Source organism: Gopherus flavomarginatus, chromosome 6 (assembly GCF_025201925.1).
Source record: "Gopherus flavomarginatus isolate rGopFla2 chromosome 6, rGopFla2.mat.asm, whole genome shotgun sequence".
Lineage (NCBI taxonomy): Eukaryota > Metazoa > Chordata > Testudines > Testudinidae > Gopherus > Gopherus flavomarginatus.
Genome location: NC_066622.1, coordinates 98,474,766 through 98,496,446, shown reverse-complemented (window position 1 = coordinate 98,496,446; position 21,681 = coordinate 98,474,766). Strand labels below are relative to the sequence as shown.

General features: G+C 40.9%; 1 protein-coding gene across 1 annotated transcript in view; it reads left to right on the top strand.

Moving 5' to 3' along the window:
• ADAMTS14 (ADAM metallopeptidase with thrombospondin type 1 motif 14) overlaps positions 1-21,681 on the top strand; it is a 95,086-nt gene that overhangs the window by 9,904 nt on the left and 63,501 nt on the right. Inside the window, exons 3-5 of the mRNA XM_050959302.1 lie at positions 11,813-11,969; positions 14,175-14,189; positions 18,223-18,419. Coding sequence (XP_050815259.1) covers positions 11,813-11,969; positions 14,175-14,189; positions 18,223-18,419 — 369 coding nt within the window. The remainder of the gene's footprint in view (positions 1-11,812; positions 11,970-14,174; positions 14,190-18,222; positions 18,420-21,681) is intronic.

Genomic DNA, 21,681 nt, shown 5'->3' with positions numbered 1-21,681 from the left:
CTGTTTTGGCTGAAGAGCTAATTAGTGGAGTGGTTCTCTCCCCTTGACTTTCACCTCTGCAAGACCTAGATTCAAATTCCAATTTAGGGCACAAGTAACAATGAGTTCAGAATAGTTCCTGTCCATAAACATCACAAAACCACTTCTCATTTTGGCACACTTTTGCACTGTTGGCAATCTCTGGTAAGGAGAGGCCCATACCTAGAACAGGAAGGTTGTTGCAGGTCAGAATTGATGTGCATAGACAAGGTTGCATGGAAGCCCAGAACGAGAGCAGTAGGAGATGTTGAAGATCAAGACTGAGGTGTGCTGGCAAAGGTTTGCAGGAAAAACTTGAACAGTTCTTGCCTGTACTGTGCCAGGCTCAACCCAGTTCTGTTCTCTCATTTTTCCTGAGCATTAAATCTGCTAAAAAAATAGCTACGTAGCTTTCATTCATACGTAGCATAAGACCTGGAGTTTTATCTACTACAACCCTGGTTGCAGGGTTATGCGTTTATTATATAGCCGGTTATTCTTTTTGGAAGATTGAGCAAGTCAAAGGAGGAAGCTGGGAAATTTAGTCTGCACGGGAGTCATGTTTCTCAGACATAGTTGTGCACTAATTCTGTACATATGGGTCCCATTTCAATAATTCTCTTCACATTTGAAGCTAATCTTTTTGCTTCCTGATCATTCAGCTTCAATCCAAAGTGCTGTAAGACTAAATTTTACCGTCAGGATAAATGAGCGTCCCATTCTCATTGACTTTAATGGGAATGAGGCAAACATATTTGAGGGGAGAATTTAGCTCCCACTTTGAAGTCTGAAAGAAGAATATTTAGACACCTCTCACATCGCCACTCAGCATGTTCTTGAGATTGTGACACAGGACCAACAGAGTAAATAGGGCAGATAAAGACCTCAATTCCCAGTAACTTCACGTAGCAGAACTGTGCTGGATCAAGCCCATATTCATTTGCAAGAAATGTACTGGTCTAGAGTTATCCAAGTGGCTAAAAAAGTCTCTAATTTAGTTTCAGTATATTTGTTCCATATTTTGCTGTGTTTTATAAAAATTATTCCACATGTAACAATGTATAAAATATACTGGAAGTGTGTTACACTGCTGCCCAAATTATGACATATGGGATCGGTTTAAGGTGCAGAGTACTATGCCATAACATATTTCAAAAAGGCTATTAATTTTGTAATATTTTAAATATATTGTCTCATTTGAAACATACCATCTGTGCAATAAATTTTATTATTGAACAGAATTTGGTTTTGAATGGTGCCTTTCATATTTAGGGAATTGTACGCTGCTTTCCAATGTGATGGGTCAGATACAGAGTTCTCTAGCTAAATGCCGCAGTTATCATGCACCCATGACAACAATTGTCAAACATCAGAACCTGTTTTATCAGAGGAGGGAATGTAGATCAGGGCAACAGGTTTATCCTTTACCCTTTTTAGGGCCAGATTCTGTTACCCCTTCTTTTATTGAATAGCACCATTGACTTCAGTCGGACTACTCCTGGAGTAAGGAGCTATCCAACATGAGTATAGATATCAGAATCTGGCCCGTAGAAATGTGTCAAGAGATCAGCCCCCCATGAGATAGACAGCTTCTGTCCTTATATACCAGTAATGTGGGCCATACAGTTGCCAGCTTAACACAATATTGCCTTCTACTGCAATGGAATATAGTAGGCATGAACTCCTACTGATAGGTTTCCAGATGAAAAAGAGCTCAGTTCAATGTCTAAGCTGAAGGATGGCACCTCTGCTCAGATATCGCTTCTTCCCAGTACTGTTTATCCAGGTGAAATGATAATTTTATATTTTTGTGGGGGTTTGAGACTCTTTTGCCCACTGATTATAGAGGAAATATTAATGGGGGGAGAGATTTACCCCTAGCTCCGTGGGCCATCTCTGGGTCCAACTGTCTGACTTCCGTTCGGAAGGATGGCATCTCTCCAGCTCTGTGAATTGCACTGTCCCTCAGTGTACATTGACAATCAGTGAAGAACTCACACTCCTCCCATCCCCCCCACTCATCCTCCAGCCTCCTTCCCCAGTACTCTTTGTAAAGGTTGAGCCTAGATAGAAATAAGTTTACTATAATATTTTAAATATATTTATGAGTGTTTATGGTGGAATCCTGTGACAAAGACTGATTAGGGCAAGCCCTGCTTTGATAATTATCTTTGACTGAAAACTATAGCCAGCTCCATAAAACAGTGAGTTTCTTAAGTTAGCAACAATATTTCCATCTTGCCAAGACAGATTTAGTTCTAGTTAGTATTTTAAAAGGTACAAGTCAGGTCAATCAAGTTATAATTGGCTCTGATTAGCACCCCTGCAAGTTGTGCCATTTTTACCAGTAGCTGAGTGGCACTCAAAACAATGTGATTTTTTTCCCAACCGCTGAAAATATCAAAGGGAATAAAGGAAATGGCTTGAAACTTGTTGCTAATGACCAGTTGTCAGGCTGGTGAATGTCGGTCATATTTCTCCATATTACTTATATTGAGTAGTATCTTACTCGTGAGTAATCAGGATTACTTGTGGAGTAAGGCACTATTTAGTATGAGTGTGGAAAGCAGAATCTATCCTCTGAGTGATATCCAAATACAACATCAATAGAAATAGATTTTGGAAAGTAATTTTGTATTCAGAAAGCTAAATGAGCTCTATGAGTGATGCTGAGTAAAATCAAATTGCACCATCCTGGAATGGAGCCCATTTAATAAAGCCCTGTCAGAGGAACATATTCCCTGGCTCGCTAGTGCATGCACACACAGAAAGAGTGAAGCACTTTACAAGGCATAGATGTTGATAAATAGGAACTGAGTCATGAACTCCTTACTTAGGCAAAATGCTCATTGACTACAATAGCAGCAAAGGATCCTGTGGCACCTTATTGACTTACAGACGTTTTGGAGCATGAGCTTTTGTGGGTGAATACCCACTTCGTCAGGTGCATCTGACGAAGTGGGTATTCACCCACGAAAGCTCATGCTCCAAAACGTCTGTTAGTCTATAAGGTGCCACAGGATTCTTTGCTGCTTTTACAGATCCAGACTAACACGGCTACCCCTCTGATAATTGACTACAATGGGATTTGTTTTAACACACGCTTAAGGATTGGGCCATTTGTGATAAAAAGGTATTCATGCATTTATCATGGAACTACCTCATGATGCTCTAACCATAGTGAGGAGGCTTGTGTGCAGAGTGTCCATGTGAATCTAAGGATATGAGGAGCAGAGAGAATAATGGAAGATGACTGATGCTGACAGGCACCCTCACGCTGCATTTGCAGAGGGTAGGGGGCAGAATGGAGCCCATGTTTTCTGATGTCCACTACGGCAGGTGTGGTACTTAAAATGATGTGTTGCTACTGGATCTCCTGATGTCAATGGATGGAGCAGAGATGTGGGGGCAAGACCAAAAGTGGTAAACTCATTTAATCACTGATGACCCAATAACCCTCTTGTAAAGATTCAGGCTAAGTATTTTGAACCAGGGTTGTTGCATCTGAGAGCTTTTTCCTGTGTCACTTTAATTCTTACACAGCTGAAATATTTAAATAAAACAGTACTGGTTTTAGAATGGGCAAACTTGTACATTCCAAGAGCCTTCCTTCTCTTTCAAGCAGGGCTTTGGAGTGGAGCTTGGAGCTGGAGTGCAGAGCAGCTCTGGAGCAGTGGAGCTGCAGGTTTTTACCTGGAGCTGGCTCGGAGCCGGAGCACAGCTCCAAAGCCCTGATTTCAAGAACCCTAAAGGCTGCTGTGGTTTGTGCTTTACTTTTTATTTATTAGATTAAGTGCACACATTAGTCATTAGTGTTTCACTTGCCTTGCAGTGGGAATTCTGGACTTTGATAAATGGATTGGAAGCTTACACTCCGTATCACTGTAGACTTTACAAATGACTCTGTTTCCCCTGCTGGTAAAAATGCTCTTTTGTAATTTCCTTAGTCAATACTCAGTCTACTGCAATTTATATCCCCGTGCCTCCCACAACAGCAGTATGCTAGCGGAACTATTTCTTGTTTATTGCTCTTTTTTCCAGTGATAGAAGAACACCAGTAGTGCAAAAAGCCAATGGAATTTTTGTGCACTGAAACCGTTAGTGTTTCTACACTGATATGGGAAGCTCTGAAGTTTGTCATTTTTCAAATTTATAATTAACAAAATCATTAGTATCTTAAGATGTAATCACCTCCCCCTCTTTACCCTAATTGCTGAAACTCTTAACTTGTACCAGGCGTCTGGCAGTGGTCACAGGCAGCTGGCAGTCGTTGCAGACATTGGCAATGATTGCTGAAGCATTGCCTGCTGTCATCTTGTCCTGGGGCTGCCAGGATTTTGTGCCAAGCAATCTCTCTTGGCTCTGAGCTGCTTAAACTCTGGAGCTGCTCTGCAGAGAAGATTCCTGAGAGAAACATGTGATTTAGTTCACTGAAATGGTTGGTCCTGGGTCTGTCAGGAGAAGTAAAATTATGATATTAGGCTCCTGTTTTGGTTTGGTTTGGGATATGTCACTAGCAGATGTACAGCTATGACTTTGTTTCAAAAGAAAATTCAAAATCACCCACATATATTCAGGCCATAGGATTGCTTGAATTGCTAAACGCACCATTGTTTTTTTTTCTGAAGGAAAGATGTTCCTGTATGCAGCATGACTAACATTCAAGCTGCTCAGTGACTACTTGAGTATTCTGCCTCTGTTCTTGACTAAGGCTGGATGTTTCAGAACCAGGCAAACTCCCCCGGTATAATGCACTACTAAAAATGTATGACACTATAGTGTATGAAGGTGAGGATTATTTATTCCTGTTGCCAGTTTATATCCTAAAACATGAGGATTTAAAGCCCTTAAAGTTTTAATTGTTCTTAGTGTAAATTCATAGTGTATTCTCATATAGGACCAGATTTTCAAAAACGAAGCAGTCAACATTTTTGCACTTGTCTAACATATACATGGCAATCTTCTATGTGCATACCATAATCAACTATTCATAATGCATGGACAGCTAAGCATCACAAGCAGTTGATTTACACACATGCATCAAAGATTTGCAAACATAAATTAGGCAAGCACAGTAATTTGGATTTGTCTGACTTTGAAAATCTGGCTCACAATGTCTAATCCTCTTTTGAATTTTACTGAATTGTTTGCCTCAATATTATTCCACAACAGTTAGCTTCACAGGAATGTAAAAAAGCATAGGCGAGTAATTTTTCTCCAAGTCATCATGGATTTTGTATCTAATTGACAAGAAAATATGACTTTTTTTCTGGACCATACGTAATTTGCAGTGTGCACAATTCCAAAACTGCAGAAACGCACTGGGAACCAGGTACTCCCATATTCTAACCCCAGCTCTGCCACTGATTAACTGTGGCTTTGCTCAAGTCACTAAGGACAAGATTTTTAAAGAGACTTAGGCACTTAGGGATTTAGGCTCCTAAACACGTAAATCCCTTTTGAAAATTAGACATAGGCTCCTAAATCAGGTAGTCATTGCAATACTGAGCACAGCAATGCCTAAATATCTTTAAAAATCTGTGCCTAAATGCGTGATTCAGTGATTTCCTTAAGCACATGCTTAATGTAGTATTCCCATAGACTTCATGGAGTCTCACTGACATCAGTGGAACTACTCATGTGAGTTAAGTGAAGCATATGTTTAAGAGTTTGCAGGGTCGGGGTCAAAACTCTGTGCTTTATTACCCCATCTTTAAAAAAGGGAAAATAATGAATACTTACATTTTATGGATATTAAATAGAATTGGTTCAAACACCAACAGAAATTTCACAGGGGTTCTTAAAACTTAAGCAAAAAATATTTTTTTTTGTTTTTGGAAGCAAAACAAAACAAAACAAATGCAGTGGCATTTGTTTTGTTTTTCAAGTCAGCAATTTTTTAAATGATTTTTTTCTGTTTTTAAATTGAAAACCTTCAAAATCAAAATAATCTGTTTGGAAATGATTACATTGTGTGGCTTATCAAAACTGGCAATGGAAAATAAACTTTAAAAAATAAACAAGACAAACTGAAAATGTCAAATGAAAGGTGAAAAATGACAAACAAAATATGATAACCACATGAAAGAATAATTAACGTTACACTTTTTGTAAAAAAAAAAAAAATCTCAGGAAAACTTTGAAAAAGGAAAACCCAGACTGGCTTTGTGAAAGTTTTCAATTTTGAAAAACAGTCTATTATTATTATTATTATTATTATTATTAATTGTTATTTTATTTTAAATGTTGTTCAAAAATGTCAACCAATTTAGTTTTGAGCATTATGAAGTTAATTAGCACTTTGTAAATATGAAAAAACACTACAGAAATTACTATTATTATTTATTAATAAGCACTATTAGTAAGTGGCTAAGGGAAGCAGAAAAGAATTTAGCAAAGTGATGGGTGGGACAGACAAAGCACGCATTACTTTTGTCAATTTGTGGCATTTATAGGAAATGGAAACAGGAGGCTAACTTTCATTTGATATCAACTCTGATACACCATTCAAGCAACATACCCAACCTTTTAAAATACAGGTGCAGCGGGTAGTAAGGCCCAGATCCTCAAATTATTTAGACTCCCAACTCCCACTGATTTCAATAGGAGTGACCCTGTGACTATGGTTGCCAACAGTCTCTTATTACAAGGGACGTCCCTTATTTTTTCATCTCTGTACAACAAGATTGGGAGTTGCTGAGTGCTCCAAAAAGAAGCAAGAAGTGCCCTGGTGAACGTAGGTGAGCACTGATTATTATTTATTAATAATATTGGGAGGAGAGGTGGGGCGGGGATGCTAAGAAAACAGTCCCTAATTTTTGAAATGCAATGTTGGCTTTGTTCCCTGCATTAGCTACTGAGCTTTTTCCATATCTTGAAGACTTGACAATGGTAGGAAAGGATCTTAATACAGTGAAAGAGACAGCCATAGCTAAAATCAGGGTATGCAATAGCACCTTGTTAAGCACATTCCAGTTATAGCACAAAAGTGATTTCAGCAGGAGTTAGGCACCTAACTACCTCTGGGGATCTGTGCCTAGGTAAATTAAATGTCACTCGTCTGGACTAAGTTTATGATTGTCCCAGTATGCTGATTCATAGGATTTTTCCCAGGTGATGTGTTGCATAAAAGGTATTTTATCCATGTTACATTTGTTGCCTTTAAATGTCACCAAGTGTCTTCAAGTATTTTTCAAATGTGCAGAGTTTTAAAAAAGTATAACATTTGTGAGTGCATAATAATGTTGTTAGGAATCTGAAGGAAAAGCGGAGTAAGATGGCTTTGCATTTTTGACAGTGTAATCTTTCTGTGCCATTGTAATTGGGTTTATGAGAACCAGGGTGAAGAGCTGAGATGGTGTGCACCAGCAGGACACACAAACTGATGCTCTAGTACTACCCAGAAACGTGGAAGGGCCTATGAAGCTGAAGGTTGCATGATATTTGCAACATATCATATGGCTCTGTAGTTATCACATAGTTATGCAAATATCTCTTGTGTATCCCTTTTACATATGTGTATGTGTATGGTCTAAATTTTCTAGGTAGTGTACTCTTGGTAGACTTACTAGGTAGATCCTAGGTGGTGACCAGTGATTTTGGGTGCTCAAGTGGACATCTTAAAGGGGTCTGGTTTTCAGAAAGTACTGAGCACACACTCTCAGAAAATCAGGCCCCTTTAAGGTGTCTCAGGTTGGCCACCCAGAAACGGAGGCACCCAGAATCACTAGTGACTTTTGAAAATTTAGGCCTAAATCTATAAAATAATAAAATCCACCAGGAATATATCTTCCTTCAAAGAGTGGTACATTTGGGGGCCTAACTGGGTTGACTATCCCCTTAATGAGTGGCTTCAGCACTCCTTGGCCAATAGGATGGTTAGAAAGTCATGAGTTCACACTACATAATCAAAGAGGAGGAGCTGGCTTGCAAAGGTGAGAAGCCCATCTTCAAACACAGCCTTCTTCAATAATAGTGTAGGGAGTACAGGAGACTATAGGGAAGGCAAAGATCTTTGTGTTAAATGTTCTATTTTTAAAGTAGTGAAGTAAGGAAAAGCCCAAGAAATGATATTTGTGTAACAGGTGGGCTTTGTTATTAAATCAATCCTATATAATGTTGAATGGTCAGTGGATGTTTCTGTGAGCAGTAAACTACTGCTGTGGTCCTGTTCCACTTTGGAAAGCACAGTTTTCATAGCCAGGAAGAATATTTAAAGTTTTAATAATAAGATTCAAGACTGTTAAGGCATTTTAGTTAATAGGATTGTAATATGCAAATAGATTAAGGAAGTGAGGGTGGAGAATAGTAAGAATTGAAGAAAGGAGAAAGGAAAGGAGTTGGGGGAACAAAGAGATGTGAAAAGGAGGAGAGAAGAAGAGGAGAATAAAGACTGGCTGACAATGCTGATTCTGCCATCCCAATTCTTAACAATGAGATGTTCAGAGGGAGGAAGAAAAGGAACGGAAAACGTTTAGACACTATGCTGATGGGAGCTGAAGAAAAGCCCAAGGTAACAGATAGAAAGTTACCTCTGTCAGTTCTGCACCACCCAATGATGAGCTTCTATAAGATTATATCACAGGGGGAGAAGAGAACAGAAAAGGGGAATCTGAAGAGAAGGAAGAAAAAAGGCAGGGGTAGAGGAAAGGAGGGATTGGAGTCAGAGCAGCATTGATCAAGTCTATCCTGGGCTGTGCCACCAGCTAGTAACAGAGTGCAGTTGTAATCATGTTAATCAGAGCCTTGGGAAGCAGCCAGAAACAAGACCTTCATAAGGCTATAGTAAAACGGGAAGGGCCTGAGAAATGGTATTTTAGGCCATTGTTGTGATCCTAGAACAACTAAATATACCTATTTTCTTGGGGAAAAACTTGTTTCCAAAAGCATTAAGCAGCTAATAAAACTGAAGTGGGGCAGGAAATTTGGTGGAGTACAAGCAAGCCAGGTTGGCTCATGCCACAATGAATACAACCGTACACAAATATGAAGGGAATCAAATGACACAGTCAGCTTGGAAGGGCCCCAGATTTGCCTTTCCTGTCCCATCTAAATATGTCTCCCAAGTCCAGTCATTTGTTTGTACTTCTTGTAAAACAGTGCTTTTCAATGCACTTAAATAGAAATTCCAGTAGCCTAGTACTGATGTGTAACCCAGTATGTACAGCTCCAGCGCTCATAGGCAATATTATAGAAACAAATCAGTATGCTCAGCCTGGTACTCACAGGCATTCATGCAATAATAAGCCAGTGTGGACAGCCCATCTTTCATGGGTAAGCCTGCAGGAACAAATTACCAAACATGTGCATGATGGAAGCCAACAACTCTCGTAACATGACAGTGTTAAAGTTTCAAACTCCTGAAGGAGCCTGTTGATTAATAACAAAGGGGAAAAAATTAAAACTATGAAAGACATTTAGTCCTGCTGCTGAGTCTCCAAAGGCACTGTGATGTGTGTGTTGTGAAAGAACTTGCTTCTTGGTCACTGGATGAAATAAAAATGATATGATATAAGGACTTGGTGACTGCTAGACCGTGGTACTTGTTTTTGCTAAAACTAGACATCCCGCAGTGTGTGATTTCCATTTGATTGCCTAAGGTCCTAGCCAGCTGGAGTTTCAGTGCATAATTGATTTGGTCAATTTCAAGGTAAATTTAATGGACGCTTCATGCTAATGAAGAACAGGTGGTAGCCAAAAAATATTTCTAATAACATTTGTTATTTCATACATCTTTTCCTTGTCTGGAAGGTATTACTAGTCATAATACTTAGTATTTATAAAGTGGTTTTAATCCAATGTTCTCAAAAGGCTTCATGGCCAAGGATGATCATCCTCTTGTAGCTGTGAGTGGAATTAATATGTTTGGTAGAATGGCTGATTTCCCTTTGTCCTCATCATCTCCTCTTTGGGGAGGGCCCTTGAGGGTTGCTAGAGTTTGAAAGCAGGAGTGCATGATAGATGATGGATCCCAGGGTGTGGATGAGTTAAACAGAAACACTTGTAACTGATCAAAAGAAAAGGGATTTTGTAACCAAATAAGGAGCTTAGTTTGAAATTGTTTTTTCATTCATTCCTCTTTTCCATCAAGAAGGAGAAGTTGAGGGACCTTTCATGACAGTTGGTGGTCAAGAGTCAAAGGAAATTAAACAGCTAAAAGATGCCCACTCAATCTGTCTTGTCTGATAGATTGTCACTCAGTTTTGCAAAACAGATTTGATTTGAATAGATACCTCTCTTGAATCTCCCAAAGAAAGTGCTGCTACTTGGACTGATGGAAAGGTTGCAGATGAAGGCCCTTCATGGAAAGTGATGAGTTGTTCCTATACATGTTACTGTAAGGGGAATAATGGGGCATGGAAAACAAAGGGAAATTATTATTTGTATTGCAGTAGCATCTAAGGGCACCAGTTAAGGATTGGGGCTACATTTTACTAGGCACCCTACAGACACATAGTAGGACAGTCCCTGCCCCAAAGAACTTGTGACTTAGGTTATGACAAGATGCAAAATGTGAATGATACAAAGATGCTGTCCAAGGCAAGACAGCAGTAAAGTGAGTACGTCATTGTACAATAGGAAGAGGGCTGAACTAACCAGCTGTATTGTAGACATGACAGTAAAGGTACTTCTAAGGAGATATTTGAAGGAGATAAGGTGGAGGCTTTGTGGCTCTTTTCAGGGAGTTTTTCCCACTCATAAGGAGTGGCATCAGAGGAAACGTGGAGGTGTTTGAGAAAGCAACATACTGGCAGATGACAAAGGCTAGTATGTTGGTAAAGAACAGGTGGAAGTTGACATTATGGTAATATGCACCAAATGGATAGGGCAGGGCTTAATTGTAAAGGGCTATAGATGGAGATAGCAAGCTTGCCATTCATGTGGTGGAGAAGGGGGAGCCAATGGAAGATACAAGGAGGGGAAATCTGCCCTATTGGGGCTGAAATGGGAATTTCTGCACGGTTTTGAGTGAACAACTCTAAATATTGCAAAGGTGTTTAAAATGGTTTTGAGAAATGTCTAAGGGATCTAAGGCAGTATCATAAGGATTATTCAAATCTTTAGGGGTTAGTATGTTTTGTAAATTATCATGGAACATAAGATAGTGTTCTGGAGTAGAAACAACTGAATGTGTCACTATATTTCTCTCTTTATTGATGTGCATTTTATTTTATTTTCTTTTATAGCACATACAGGTGTACTAGCCTCTTCAGAGAAAATTCACGGAAGACTGGTCGTAGCTCTAAAGAGCTTATGCCATAAGGGACCAATACTGCCACACTCATGGTTGAGTAATACCTTTCTGTGCAAGTAATCTCATCAGTTATTTTCCAAATTCCATGAATATTGGCAAAAATGTCTCTGGCAATAACGTGAGGTCTAAGAAGGGTAGGCTAACCAATGTGCAAGGGTGTACCTTTGAATTTAAGGTCATAAGTAAAGTGAATTTGCTGACTTCGGATTATCCTGATTTCCATCACCAGCTGTCATTGTTGGTAGTTTATTAATTAAATATAATATCCGAGTTTACTCTAGGAGTTGGCTGTTGCACATGAGACTTTTGCATTTTCTTCTTTTTTCTTTTTTTGTAGTGAACAGTGATGCTCTAGTGTTAAAGAGTTTAATGCAAATTGCCTTGGTCCACACTGTTATGGGGATGGTCTTGTGTACTCTGGGGTTCCTTTTCACTCCATGTCTGCATGTTCTCTTTAATGCACTCTTTTAGCAGTACCGTGAATGTATATATATATTCTTTCTTTCTTTCCTTTTCCCCTTTCTGTTTTGTGCATTCTAGGCTGGCCTGATTCGGACGGACAGTAGTGAGTTTTTCATTGAGCCTTTGGAGAAGGGGCAGCAGGAGAAGGAAGAGATTGGGAGGGCACACGTGGTCTACCGCAGATCTGCCATCAGACAGGAAAGAGCAGAATCACACAAGGATCTTCATAATGAAGGTAGGACTGTGTGTGTGTGTGTGTGTGTGTGTGTGTGTGTGTGTGTGTGTGTGACTTTACTACATGCTGCATGCACATGCTTCACTTGCTCTGGCTGAGCTGTGCTAGGGCACGAAATCTGATTGATAAGGGGAGCTTTCAGCAACCTTTGTGTTTCCCTGAATCAGGTGTATATTCATCCATCGTGCTTCTTAGCTTATGCTTGGCTACCCACAGCTCCCAGGGAGCTTTCTGGTGGTTGATAATCACTGCTAGCCATGCTGTTTGCTCAGCCATGATACCTGTGCTGGGAATTGGGAGGAATCCTGGTGAAAATCCTTTGGAGCTCAGTTAAACTTAATGGCCTCTTTATGCCCTAAAGCACCAGAGAATTTGGCAGCCAGAGTCTCCTAAATCCAGTGAAAGTACCTTGCGATGACTCGGCTCCATAATTTTGTTCCAATGAATGGAAATGATATGTGTTTCATCTGTAGAAAAATAAAAATGCAGGTGACTGGGTGCAGAGAAAACTCCAAGTCTCCTCTCCCTGGATAAACATTGAAATGGAGAAGTCTGCTGTCACTGAGTTCATGTATTCTCTTCAGTATGATAAGGCATGTTTTTGAATTCTGTACGGGTTTCAATGCAATTAAAGATCTGGTACTTGGTCATAATGCTGTAAAGATGACTTTATTGGGAGACCAGTTTTAAGAAACCAGTAATGATAATAGTATTTCTATACATTTGCATTTCTATAATACCTTCCACCTGAAACTCTCAGTGTGTTTCATGAACAATAAGTGATTAAGCCTCACAGGACTCCTGTAAAGTAGGTTTTGTTACAAAGATAGTTAAGTGACTTTCTCAAGGACACATGGGGTCATTGTCAGAGATGAGATTAGAAATTAGGTCTCATGATTTCCAGCCTTTGTTCTAAGCGCTACTCCCCCTTGATCTCTCTATCTCAGTGTGACAGTGGAGCTGGTGTCTGGGAATAGCAAAGCTTATCTGGTTCATGGGTGTAATCAGTCTCACTTTCATTCAGTTATATTTGCAAAACTTGTGAGAGATCCCTTTAACTATCTGGAGCCCAGACTAGATCACTCTAGTCTCCAATATCTATAGATCACCATTTACCCTCAGGGAGAGTCATCATTTGCAGGGTGTGGAGAACTAAGGGCCATGAGCATTTCCCATCCAGGCTGCTGTGGAGAAAGGGGTGAAGGGCTAGGGAATCAGGAGGGTGGAGTCAGCTTTGTTCAATCCACTTTGAGATGCCCCCATCCAACATTTCTACACCTGCTTTTTTAGGGCCTTAAGTATCATGACAATATATGTAAATGATGGTGTCTAGTTGTTAGGCCTACATCATGCCTGCTTAATTTTTTCCTACTGTTTACTGTCTTTATGATTTAACTTTTCATAGAGAAGTCTGCTCTTTTTCCTCAAAAAAAATAAGAGTGAGAAAAAAAGAGAAACAAATAATCAGTGCCATCAGCCCAGCCACATCTGAGAAACTCTACAGCAGGGGTCGGTAACCTTTCAGAAGCAGTGTGCCGAGTCTTCATTTATTCACTCTAATTCAAGGTTTCATGTGCCAGTAATACATTTTAACGTTTTTAGAAGGTCGCTTTCTGTAAGTCTATAATATATAACTAAACTATTGTTGTATTTAAATTAAATAAGGTTTTTAAAATGTTTAAGAAGCTTCATTTAACATTAAATTAAAATGCAGAGCCCCCCAGACTAGTGGCCAGGACCCGGGCAGTGTGAGCGCCACTGAAAATCAGCTTGCGTGCCGCAAGTTGCCTATCCCTGCCCTGCAGTAACAAGCCAGCCTGGGCAAATGTGTTGGAGGAAACAAAATTGTCAGAAAGGAACCAGTTTCAGTTTTATCTCCCCCTAATGGATTATCATCAACAACAATGAACAAAAAAAGTCTTAAAAATGATGAAAAATTGCTTGAGTGATCACTTAAACAGAGGCAACTATCTTCTTGGCAGATTTACATTCAGCATTGATTACTGTTAGGAGGTCCAATGAGAGTTAATGCCTGAGAGTTTTAAGTGAGGCTAGGGTACTAGTTAGGTTTAGTGTTTTCTGTAGGCTTTTCCTATAAGTAAAATAATTGGATGGTTTGGTCTGTTGTCTAGAGAATCCATAATTGCAACATTTGGAACCGAGTTCTGATTCAAATTTCATTTTTTTCTCCCTCTTCCCTCCTAGTGGCAACAAGAAAAGGTGAGACTTATCTTTAAAATAAATTGATTTTGCTGTCAGCCGCTTGTTTCCCTAGCACTGAGATAAAGAGAGGAGGCCAAGAAGAAAGGATAAAATAGATAATCTCACATTTTATGATCTAAAGCACCAGGGTAAAGTGCAGTTGGGATAAGGGTGAATTGAGGTTAGAATGGCTGGTTCTGTTTGTAATTTTGAAACTTTTTTGATTTGAAGACAGATGTGTAGATGCAGGTTTTTGGTTTAATTGAATATACTTAGTGAAACTAGGTGTTGATTTTTTTCTGGATGTAAATAACAATCCCTAAATCTTCCTTTTCCTGAACTTTTGTCCTATGTCTTGTCTTCTGTGTGTTTGTCTTCTCCTTTTTAGATTATTGGGTCTTTTGGGCATGAGGCATGACTTATTTATAGCCCTGAGCCTGTAGACACTTGAGCATGTGCTTAACTTGACACACATAAATAGTCCTGCTGACTTTTTTACTTGCGTGCATAAGGTTAAGTGCGTGCACAAGTTTTTTATAGGACCAGGACCAAAGTTTGTAAAGCACAGGCACTTTGTATATGTTTGAGTAAGAGTTAACGTTCTTGAGTATTTTTTCCTTCTTGTAACATCATACTCATTTCCAAAGCTAAAAGTTGTGTTGTTACAAACACAGCATGGAATGGAGGCAGGAGCAAATAAATCCCAACAAAGAAAAGATCCTATTATCAAGCCTATGTACTTCAATAGTAAAGAAGGAGGTGAAGAAATACACCAAAAATGCAGCACATACCGGAAACAGAATTATCTCTGAAGAGAATGGGATTTTAAAAGTCTCCTATGTGATGTCAGCTGCTCTTTAAGATTAAGTATATCTCATAAAATTTTTTTGAAAAGAGTCATGAAGCAATAGGGGCAAAGAGAAGGTGACAAATGACTTATTGGGACTGTTGGTTGGAGGTGGAGTCTTTCATGTTTGTTACTAGTTCTTGTTTAGAGGAGGCTGGAGGATTGGAATGCTCAGGTGATGATGATGCCATCCAGAAATCATTGTTTCCTGTGTGGATTCAATCGGTCTGATTCCGTTACCCTGCACCTTGTCTTATCATTTACGCTACTGCAAAGTGGATGTAAATCACTACCCCATCAGAATGGGAATAAGTTACCCCCACTTTGCACTAGTAATAGCACAGGGTGCAGAGGAAGTTGGAATCGGCCCCTGCAAGTCACCATCACTTGTTGGCTATGTGGTGGGTAATCAAACTTGCCAGTCAGGCACGTTTCACGAGCACTAAATTCACTTTAAAAAGAAAGGCTTTACCATAGGAAGAGTGAATATGTCACCCGAGGCAAAGCCCACTGGCTGTGTTTACTTACTTGCATTCTTGTTGGGTCTTTCCCATCTATCTGCACATTCTATGCTATAACCAGGCACCTGGCCAATGAGGACATCATGTAAGAGTGGATCGACAACTCTGGCACAAATGTGTGATGTGTCTGTCAAAGCTTGCTCTGTAGAAAGGAGAGAGGGTAAAAATAGAGAAGGAATTTCTTGAAACATTGTGACTGGATAAGTTATTTTAAAGGTGGTAGGATGGGGGTCTGGGGCCAAAGTCTGAGTTGTGGTGAGAGCTTAGCTTTTTTGCTACATTTAATGTTCTTGATCAATGTTAAACACAGTTTCACAGCTTGGGCCTCACAGTCTTCATCCGTCTGCCTGAAAACGAACCCCACGTTGGCAAATACAGAAATTCTTGCAAGATGTGCTGTGTGGAGATCAGAGCTCTTACACCAGAAGGGAGAGATGCTTTATGTGACTCACTGTTTGAAGCAATGGAATTCTCTTAATGTCATCCAGCTTTATTTAGCTAGATGACATGCTCCCAGATAGGGCACAAGTATCAAAGAATCACGTGGCTATCAAGAGGCCTGGGGGTGGAGAGGTTGCCCAGCTGCCTCGTAAGTTATTATTGTCTTCAGAGAACCCTTAAAACTCATTTTGGGGGCACTTACTCAGATCTTTGGCTTGAGTGTTGAATTTAGTGTTGAATTTAGTGAGGAGTGGGATTGATAATGTTCCTGCTTCCCATGCTGTTAGTGTCCTTGGAAGTCATCTCTCTCTGATGTCTAGTTTTGTACTTTTCACCACCATGATAGTCACTTTTAAAATAAAACATTCTCTTGGTCCTTAACTCATCCTTTCTGGTGTTGGCAATGCCTGCTCTCAGTAGCCACTAAGAGGTGCTGCTTCCAGAAATGACATCTGATGGATTTTGGCCAGCTCCTCAAAGGTATTTAGCTGCCTGTTTCCTATGCCTTTGGGGATCTCTGGGTCTTAACTTTCTGTTTCCTTTTGTCTCCCTTTGATCACTCTTCTAATTCCCTTTCGCTTTCCTGCGTTCTTCTGTATATCTTGCCTGTCTATGGTTCTTCTTATATGTATTGTACAACTCCTAGCACAATAGGGCCTAATCCTGGATACAAACACTGAACAGTAACAGTGAAGGTGCATTCTTATTGCTGTCATTAGAGATTTTAAGCAAGATAGTAGCCAAAAAATGTTCAGAATGTTGGACTTGCTGTTTTCCCATCAGGGACATGATAACATTTCACTGCAGAAATAGAAAGCATCTGAAATAGCCACATGGTTATTGGCAGAGGTGGGAAGAGAGTAGGCACAGTGTGGGGTCTCAAGGTGTATGCAGACATGGAGAGTGACATTCCTCTTGGCAGCCAGGATGAGCAGTCCTTTGGGCTTGGAGAAGTCGTGACTGCCAGAGAAAGCTGATATTAGAAATGGTTGGTTCTGGGCCTTGGAGCCAAAACTGCATTCCAGTTCCCCAGTGAATAAAAATTGGAGCACACATGCATCTTCTCCTGAAATGGAATAAAAAAACAGAAATTGCAGCTCTGTTGCTAAACAGCCACCAGGCACTTCTTTATTCCTCAGGCTGACAAAACTGTGTCTTTCCTTCCAGAACCTTCAGGAGGAGGAGAGGGATCTGGAACAAACATAGGGCTGGAGGGTAGCGGGGTGCGAATCAATACAGGGGGCGGGCAGGTATTTTATAGGCATTGATACTGACAGATGACACATGCATATAAGAAAACAGACAAGTTCCATATATACTTGATCATAAGCTGGTGCATTTATAAGCTGATCCCCCCCCCCCAGATGGATAAGTAAAAATGGAAAATTTTTATAACCCATTCATAAGCCGACCCTATAATTCAGGGGTCAGCAAACTTTGATTCCCGGGCCATCAGGATAAGCCGCTGGTGGGCCGAGATGGTTTGTTTACCTTGAGCGTAAACAAAGTGTCCCAGCGCGCCAGCTGCCTACCCTGACGGGCCGGGACAGCAACTGGTGGGGAAATGTTTTGTGGGGGAGAAGTTGGGAGTCAGGGGAGTAATCCCTGTGACCACCCCCCACATGACCCCACCCCTAACCTGGAACCCCACTCTCTCCCCATCCCATCCCTTCCCACCTTATCTGGGGAGGGCCAAGGGAGGATGTCTCTGGCCTGGCTGAAGCTGCTCCGGCAGGCTGGGCAGCGCGGCTGCAGCCTGCTCTGGTGAGTCAGACCAGGTGGCGCGGCCGCAGCATGTTCCAGTGATCTGGGTCTGGCGGTACGGCCACAGTTTGCTCTGGCGGGCCAGGCGACACAGCCACAGCCTGCTCTGGGCAATGGGGCCGAGTGGCACGGTTGCAGCCTTCCAGCCCCAGAGCTGCAGCTGCTTCAGAGCCTGGGGGCAGAGCAGCGTGGCCAGAAGTGGACAGACTCTGGCCTCACCTCTTCCCTTCTGGCTCTGCTGACTGTACTGCCTCTCCTTGCTCCCTCTGTTGGGGGAAGGGGCTGTGTCCCACTGCTCCCTCTCTATACTCGTTCATAAGCTGACCCCCATCTCTGGTGCTTCCTTTTTTTACTAAAAAAATTTGGCTTATGAACGAGTATGTACGGTAACTATTAGAGCCAGGAAACATTGCTAAAGCCACATTGTTCTGCATGAAGCAGCCTTGAAATCTCTCACCATTTCCTCTCACCCCTTCAGTTCCAAGCTTCAGTGTGGGTGAGCTCCCAAACTCACTGGACTTGATTGAAGACCGGCTCGGTGAAGTGGACCGGAAGAGACGCCACGCCAAGAAGGATGACTACAACATTGAGGTCTTGCTGGCCGTGGACGATACAGTTGTGCGGTTCCATGGGAAGGAACACGTCAAGAATTATGTCCTCACACTCATGAACATAGTGAGGTTTTCTTTTCTTTTATTGTTTATAAAGCACTGGTCCTAAAAGAGATGTGGGAGGTTGCAGAGATTGAGTGGATGCAAACAGAAATTGATAGTGATAATTACCATTGATAGCATTGCTTTGTTTACAAATGCAGTGTGTATGATTTCATATAGTGGCAATTCTATAGCCAGTTTATTCACTAGCGGTTTGGCTGAGTTCTGAATATAAATAAGTCAAGTAATCCAGGTATATTTCAGTGTGCCTTTGGAAGAGAGATGGATTTGCCTGATTAAGGCTGTTGGTTCTCCTTTCTGGACTTTGAAGAGGAATTTTCACACTGGGGTCAGACAGGAGGCAGAAGGGGCCTGTGTACAAAAGACAGTTTTATTTTTAGTGTAATTTCCCCCTCTTTCTTGGATATTTGGATCAGAGTTTAGGGTGCCCTTCTAGCTGTAGGGTGTCCTGAAGTGAAGCCTTTACGCCCTGTTTTGCCATCACAGTCTTCTGACACAAAACTTATTGTGATGTCCCAAATCTATTGTTCTGAAAAACAAGCCTTGAGAAGGGTTGTCTTTGACACTTAACAAATGTAGTTGAAATGTAGTTGATATGCGGCAAAATTGGTTTTATACTCATCTCTGTGACTGTCTCAACCACTGCAAAATGCATACTACTAGGGCATGGATCAATGTTCACGTGGCACTCACCGTCAGTACCGAGCCCAGGCCGGAGAAGCCATTGATTCAACCAGCAGACCAAACTCAGTGATGAATTCTGGTCACGTGCTAGTTGTGGCATGTTGCACATACGCTAAAAAGACTGTATAGTGTCCTCCATAATGTTATTGGTCTGTATTGATTGGTGGTTGTGGTTTTCTTAATTCACCGTAACCCAGTTGTGCTATTGCACCATCAAGCTGTATGTGCATTGTCAGTGCAGAGTGTCTCAAAACAGCTTCCTAATCGGTTCTTCTTTTGTTCCTGGGAGTCCCAGGAAGGGGAAGTAGTTTGTTGCCATCTGGCTGGTGTTTAAGTGTCTCACTCAGTTGTTTTATTTAAGGGGTGAAGATTTTTCCTTCTCTTCCCCATATGTGAGCCTAGATCTGGAAGACAGCTTTGGAGCTGCAGTATATGAGAGAGTGCAGATAAGGCATAGTTATGGGAGAGAGCTTAAGTGAACTATCCCTTTATTACAGTGGTTCCCAACCTTTTCTCTGCCATGGCACATCTTGCTACCTTTAATTATTTTGAGGCACACCACCATATTAAAGTCTAACATCACTGTACAGATTGTGACAAATATTTTCAGTCGACTCACACATGCACATCAGCAAGATGTCAAATAAAAAAATAATTGTTTTAGTATATGGTGAACAACAAATACTACAAAAGTTGTACCAATCAAGAAAGGTCAACTAGTGATATTATTTTGCATCAAGACTTACGGTATTCCCTTTTCATCTTTGAGCCATTTCTTCTTTTGTATGGCTTTGGAAGTGAACAACAGCAAAAGCCAGACTCCAGAGATTGCAAGCCTAGCACCACCTGGCACAGAATGGAACTCTGGAATGCTACCCTGAATTCGATGCACGCTGTGATTCACAGTCTGTGATTAATGACCACAAATTATATACAAGAATTAAAAATAACAAAAAGCTTTGAACGAGACACCTGAGCTTGTCTTGATGCGCGGGTCATTTAGCCCTGGGAGGAAATGTTATCAGTGCCACTCTGAGCTCTTGCTTCACTGACCTCAACTGCTCTCTTTGGTTGTTCTTGATGTAAGTCAGGCTTGAAAAATGTAACTTGCACAGGTTGAAAAGGGCAACAGAATGGAGATACTGTGGTCAGAGATTACAGGGTATTCTCCTCCCACCTTCAACCAGGAGTCCCCCGCGTATCATCAAGCTTTATTTTCAAAACGTCGTCCATCCTTAGTTCAGCAAGCTGATCTTGAGCCGTTATTGTAACATTCTTAGTGCTTTGCATTGCAGAGGAGCTGTAAGGATCTTGGACCAGTCAAAATCTTCTCTATTAATTGAAAGAAAATATGAACTGAATTTTAATTCCAGACTTTCCAAATGCTCAGAAACAACATTGCCCAAAATATTGCCAGCAGGATCTGCTGCATTTGCCAAGGGGAACATTTCTATTGTTCCTTTTGCTACTTTTTCATGCCAGAGGGCTAACTTAGACGTAAACCCATGCAGTTTATCCATGTTGGAGAGAAGATGCTCATTTCTACCTTGCATTTTCCTGTTCAGCTCATTAAGGTGGCAGAATATATCAGACAGGTAGACACGCTTTACAGCCCATGCCACATAAGCAATTAAGTCAGTGTACATTGATTTATCTGAGTTCAGGACCATTATGATCTCCTCTCTCAGCTCAGACAAGCATGAGAGAACTTTTCCATGGGAAAGCCAGTGTACTTCAGTGTAGAAAAGTAAACTCTGGTGCTCTGTTTCTGTTTCCTTACGCAGCAAGGAGAAAATGCATGATATTTAGGCCTGTGAATTTATAAAGTTCCTTATTTTTACTGCTCCATCTAACACTGAACACATTTCTTCTGGCAGTGTTTTGGTGACAAGAATGTCATGGTTCAGGAAACAATGCATCACCAACACATCTGGGTTTTGTTCCCTGGCATTGCTTACAAACCCCTTCACTTTGCCAGTCATGCAGGTTGCCCCATTGGTGCAAACACTGATACAATTTTTCCAGTGAAGTTCTTCTTCCTCAAGGTAGGCTGTTGTCACACTGAATATATCCTCTCCAGTCACATGACCTGGCAGTTCTTAGCAAAATAAAAAATTTTCTTTGATACTATCTCCGTCAACTTACCTTACATTAGCCAAGAGTTGAGCATGGCCACTGATACCTGTTGATTCGTCAAGCTGCAATGCAAATTTTCCACTTGGTTTTAATTTTTCTTCGAGCACCATCTTAATATCACCTGACGACATCAATGCAGTGACTTATCTTGTTATCTGAAAGGGGAACTTCTTCAATTTCCTTGACTGCATGTGCACTTAACAATATTCTCACAATTTCTTTGCATGCTGGTAAAATTAACGTCTTCCTGATTGTGTGTGGCTCTTTTGCCTTTGCTACAAGCTCAGCAGCTACGTAGCTTGCTTCCAGTGCTTTGTCAGAAACAGTAGCACAGTCTATCGTCAGTCATGCTTGCTTCTCATTCTGGTCCCTCAAATGTGTAAAACAAAGTGTGTCCTTCTTGGCAAGGGATGAATGTTTGCTTGTAAGGTGTTGTTTTAACT